Source organism: Pavona decussata, unplaced genomic scaffold, assembly GCF_977016875.1.
Source record: "Pavona decussata unplaced genomic scaffold, jaPavDecu1.1 SCAFFOLD_84, whole genome shotgun sequence".
Lineage (NCBI taxonomy): Eukaryota > Metazoa > Cnidaria > Anthozoa > Scleractinia > Agariciidae > Pavona > Pavona decussata.
Genome location: NW_028145502.1, coordinates 5,877,780 through 5,882,145, shown reverse-complemented (window position 1 = coordinate 5,882,145; position 4,366 = coordinate 5,877,780). Strand labels below are relative to the sequence as shown.

Below are 4,366 nucleotides of genomic sequence, written 5' to 3'. Positions count from 1 at the left end.
TGTGGGAAAAAATTGACAGCTATTCCTAAGGCGTCTATGAGGGGGACAATTGTCTTCTGTAGGTCTTTGCCGACGACATTGTGTTTTGTAAAAATTTTAAAGAAAGACTTGGAGTCCAATCAGCGGCAAAACGAAAATGAAAGACAAAATCAACATATTACACGACAACCCATTGGACGACCGAGGCTAAAACGTTATGCTCAAGACAAATATTTGATTAAGAACAAAGGCGACGATAGTGGGCGGATTTGACCGTCATCTGAAGCGCATTGACCGATTTTTCTTCCTTTTTCGAAAAAAAAAAAAACTTGCTTAACTGACCCGCTCCTAATTTGGAAGGGTTTCGTACAATTCGTGCACATTTTAGGCATAGTAATGGTATAAGTAAATCATATAGATGTATGTTGCAGTTTATAGGTTTAAATTGATCTGTTGTACTGTGCTGCTATACATTAACTTTTAAGGTTGTGAAATTTGCATGTAGATAGTATAAATATCACGACTGGTGTTATTAACAAACATGAATTCTATTAAGTTGAAATCCATTGTCCAAATTTGAGTCCATTCCATTCTATATTTATGGTGAGGCGATCGGGGATCATTTGCGGTCCAATCTGGGGATCATTTCCCGTCCGGGGATCATTTGCGGTTCAAGTTGCGGATCATTTCCGGTCCGGGGATCATTTGCGGTTCAAGTTGGGGATCATTTGCGGGCCTGTACAGTGCTTCTTTCTTTGAATCAGCAATATCCTGGGACCATTTTCTTATTGGCCATCATAAAGAAATCTCATCATTTTATGTCATGATATATAAAAGAATAGCGGAGGAACACCATTTGCGGTCGCTTCTCGCTACTCGTAAAGTTTTAATTTATATATGTTCTTCAAAATTTTATAGTTTATTTTGAACTACCCCATATTTTATAGCCACTACAGTGTTTACTTTTCCAGGAACCCAAGTCAGCTGTAAATTCAGTACTTATTGGAAGTAAATGAAGGGGTTAATAGTTGTTAAAGAAACTGTTGTGCAACTTCGGCGGGGGAATGCAAAGCATTATCTGGCAAGATAATTAAAGAGAGTTCAAGTTTTCAAGTTTCAAGTTCAAGTTCAAGTTTATTCAAAAATATTAACATAAAATTCAAGGACAACACTAGCCCGCAAGTAGCTAGAGCTAATCTAGGCGGGTAGTGAGAAGACTGATTTATAAGAATTAATTACAGTTTACAGAAATGTATAAATAATTTGTCAATGAGCCATACAAACATTGAAAAAAAAAGAAAGAAAAGAAAATAAGTGAACATATGAAGAAAAAGAAATATAAATTGCTATACTCTAAATAGATTGATTTAATTATGATCATGTGGTAACTCTATTTAATTCAATATTGACAATATTCTCAAGGCACTGAAGATTTTTATCGGTATATAAGAGGTTCGTGTCATCAGCGAACAAGTAGAAAGCTAATTTATCAGACGATTTGTAGATATCGTTGACGTATATGAGAAAGAGTAGGGGCAATAGTACAGAACCTTGTGGGACGCCACATGAGACAGTTTCTTTGTTAGAGGTGTTAGATTTAATTTGCGTTGACTGGACACGATCAGTGAGGTAGGAGTGGAACCAATTATTGATGACGCCTCGAATGCCATAGTGTTGTAATTTGTGCAATAAAATAGAATGGTCAACAGTATCAAAAGCTTTTTTTAGATCTATAAATATGCCACATGAAAACATTCCTTTGTCAAAGTTCGATTGGATTTGGTTTACTATATCGATGAGTGCATGTTCAATACTTCGCCTCTCCCTGAAACCTATTTAGTTTGTTATAAAAAGTAGAAAAAGATTTATTTATATCATTGTCAATTATTGCTTCCCAGTTCAATTGCGCAAGATCATCAACAAATTTCGCTTCAGAGAATTTGGAGTAATCGCGCGTTACAAATTTTGTGCGCGACCTTGATTTTTCACCTAGTGACTGACACACACAAAACTGTGTAAAATGATCGCTAATATCCGATACGATATTGCCACTTGAAATATGCGCTTCGTAGTTGTTCACAAAAATATTGTCAATAAGTGTTGCCGAATTATTGTGTACTCTTGTGGGCTTGTCAATAGTTGGAGTGAAACAAAAGCTTTGGAGAGAGTGCAGGAATCTTTGTGCATATTTACACGATTCATAAGAGAGGAGGTTTATGTTGGCATCAGTCATTATGTAAATCGGCTTTCCAGAGGTGCTGAGTCTCTCAACCGTTTCTTCGAAATAGCTTAAGAATTTTTCTGGACTATTGTGTTGTCTATAAATTACTCCGCAGGTGATATCGCTTTTGTTAGCAAAATGAATTGTGACCCATAAAGCCTGGAAAGCTTCATCACTGGTTCTTTCAATCACTGTGTATTTAAGACTGGAATTGAGGTACATACCCACGCCTCCGGCGGACAAAGGCGTGGGTACAAATTCAAAGTTGTAATTAGGTATCGAGGGATCAAAATCAAGCGGGATATTGGAATCTGTGATTTTTGTTTCTGTCACTCCGATAACGCTAAAATTAATTTGAATTTCATCAAGTAAATGAGATTGAAAATTATCAAGGTTGCAGCGCAAGCTTCTTACATTACTGTGTAGTAAGGAAAAGTGAGAATCGGTAAATAAAGTACGTTTATGCTGGCTAAAGCTATGAGGCGAGTAGTATTTGCATCGTATGGGTTGCATATTTAGATTACTATCTGGATTTGTATTAGAATCAGTATTCATGCTAAATAGATCTAGATCATGTAGGCTCTTAAGCCGTTGGAGGTATTGTTTGGAAGGTAGCGAATTATTTAAGCTATTGTTAAACTGACCGTGAAGGTCGATAAAGTTAACACCATTATAGGGAAGCTCTCGAAACAAAGACTTGGTTGCTTTCGCAGACTTCTTTAGATTATTTACATTCATCTTCGTTAGGATAGAACAGCAAAGATTAACTTACAGTTTGTGGCTGCCTACTCTAAATCACCCTGTGCGAGACGTTGAAGATCGCAGCTATTCTTGATCTTAATGGGACGGCTATCTTCCGTTCTTCTAAGATAGACAAGACCTTTCTTTGTCCAGCAGAATTTAAATTCATGCTGGTCTTTGAAGGTCTTTGCGGCTGAAAACAGCTCCTGTGTATTTGGCGTCAGGTGATCAACGATCATCGCATCTCTAAGGCTCGCAGACTCGGGCAAGCCTACTTCAAGAGAGGCGACATGAGAAACATCGGCTCTTCTGTTCATGACTTCTTCTCGGGCTAGGCGTCTGGTAAATTTGCAAATGATTGGTTTCGGCCTACTGGATGCGTTTCTTGGCTTCACTCTATGCGCAATATCGATGTCATGGATAGTAGTCTCAGCGCCCATTTTGTTGAAGATCTTGACACACAATGTAGTTGTTTGTAGGGCAGTTTCACTGGCCACAAGCTCAGGTATGCCGAGTATTTTAACGTTGAAACCGTAGCTGTAAGCTTGAAATTCTTCGATCGCATCCGATAGTTCATCGACTTTATCAGCAATTGCATCCAGCCGGGATTTGATGGTAGATATCTCTTCTAAAGCTGAGGCACGGAAATTGCTTAGGTCGTCACATTCTAATCCCAAGAAATCAAGGCTCTTCGATGCTTCAGTTGGTTCGGCAGGGGAACATGGCGGCGTGGAGGTACTAGACTTTTCCAACATTTTGTCGTCGACTTTCGCCTGTAAATTCTTCAATTGCTTCATCAAGGCATCAATTTGATTCCTTAGTCCATTATTTTCTTTCTTTAATCCTTTGATAGTAACTGGCATCTTTTAGTTCACGGAAATTAACTCGATTTACGGAGCTCAAAATAACGTGGCCGCACCGAGTTCGTAGATTGTAGGCTTACAATCCAATCCATCCAAGAAGTAATGTTTTGGATGTTAGCTATCGAGGAATTGTGAGTTGTGTGTGGTTCAGTATAGCGAGCAGTTGTGCTACAAGGGTGGTACAAGAGGGAAAATCATTGTTTGATTCCATGGGGATTTAGAGTGCCGATTTAGAATATGAAGCTTTCCTCTAAATTCTTTTTTTTAACAATTTTTATTGCCTTACATGACACGTCATTTACAATACTGAACACTACTAACATTACTTACAATACTCACAATACTTACCACAATAACTATATCTACATTGTTAACAATACTTACTATACTTAGAAAGCTAAAAGTACTTACAATGTCCACACTACTTACAGAAATAACGTTATGTCTTCAAGTGAACTTATACTACATATACTACTTGCAATACAATACCTACACTACAGTACAATGCGATACTGATACTATTTATAAAATAATATTTGTGCTACTTACAGTCCATTTTTAA

At 37.6% G+C, this 4,366-nt stretch overlaps 1 protein-coding gene across 1 annotated transcript; it reads right to left on the bottom strand.

Annotated features, from left to right (window-relative positions):
- Window positions 1-1,807: 1,807 nt before the first annotated feature.
- LOC146475631 (uncharacterized) lies at window positions 1,808-3,863 on the bottom strand. Its single transcript, XM_085116002.1, has one exon. The coding sequence runs from the start codon at window positions 3,802-3,804 to the stop codon at window positions 2,986-2,988; it is 819 nt and encodes a 272-aa protein (XP_084972128.1). The 5' UTR covers window positions 3,805-3,863; the 3' UTR covers window positions 1,808-2,985.
- Between the last annotated feature and the right edge of the window lie 503 nt (window positions 3,864-4,366).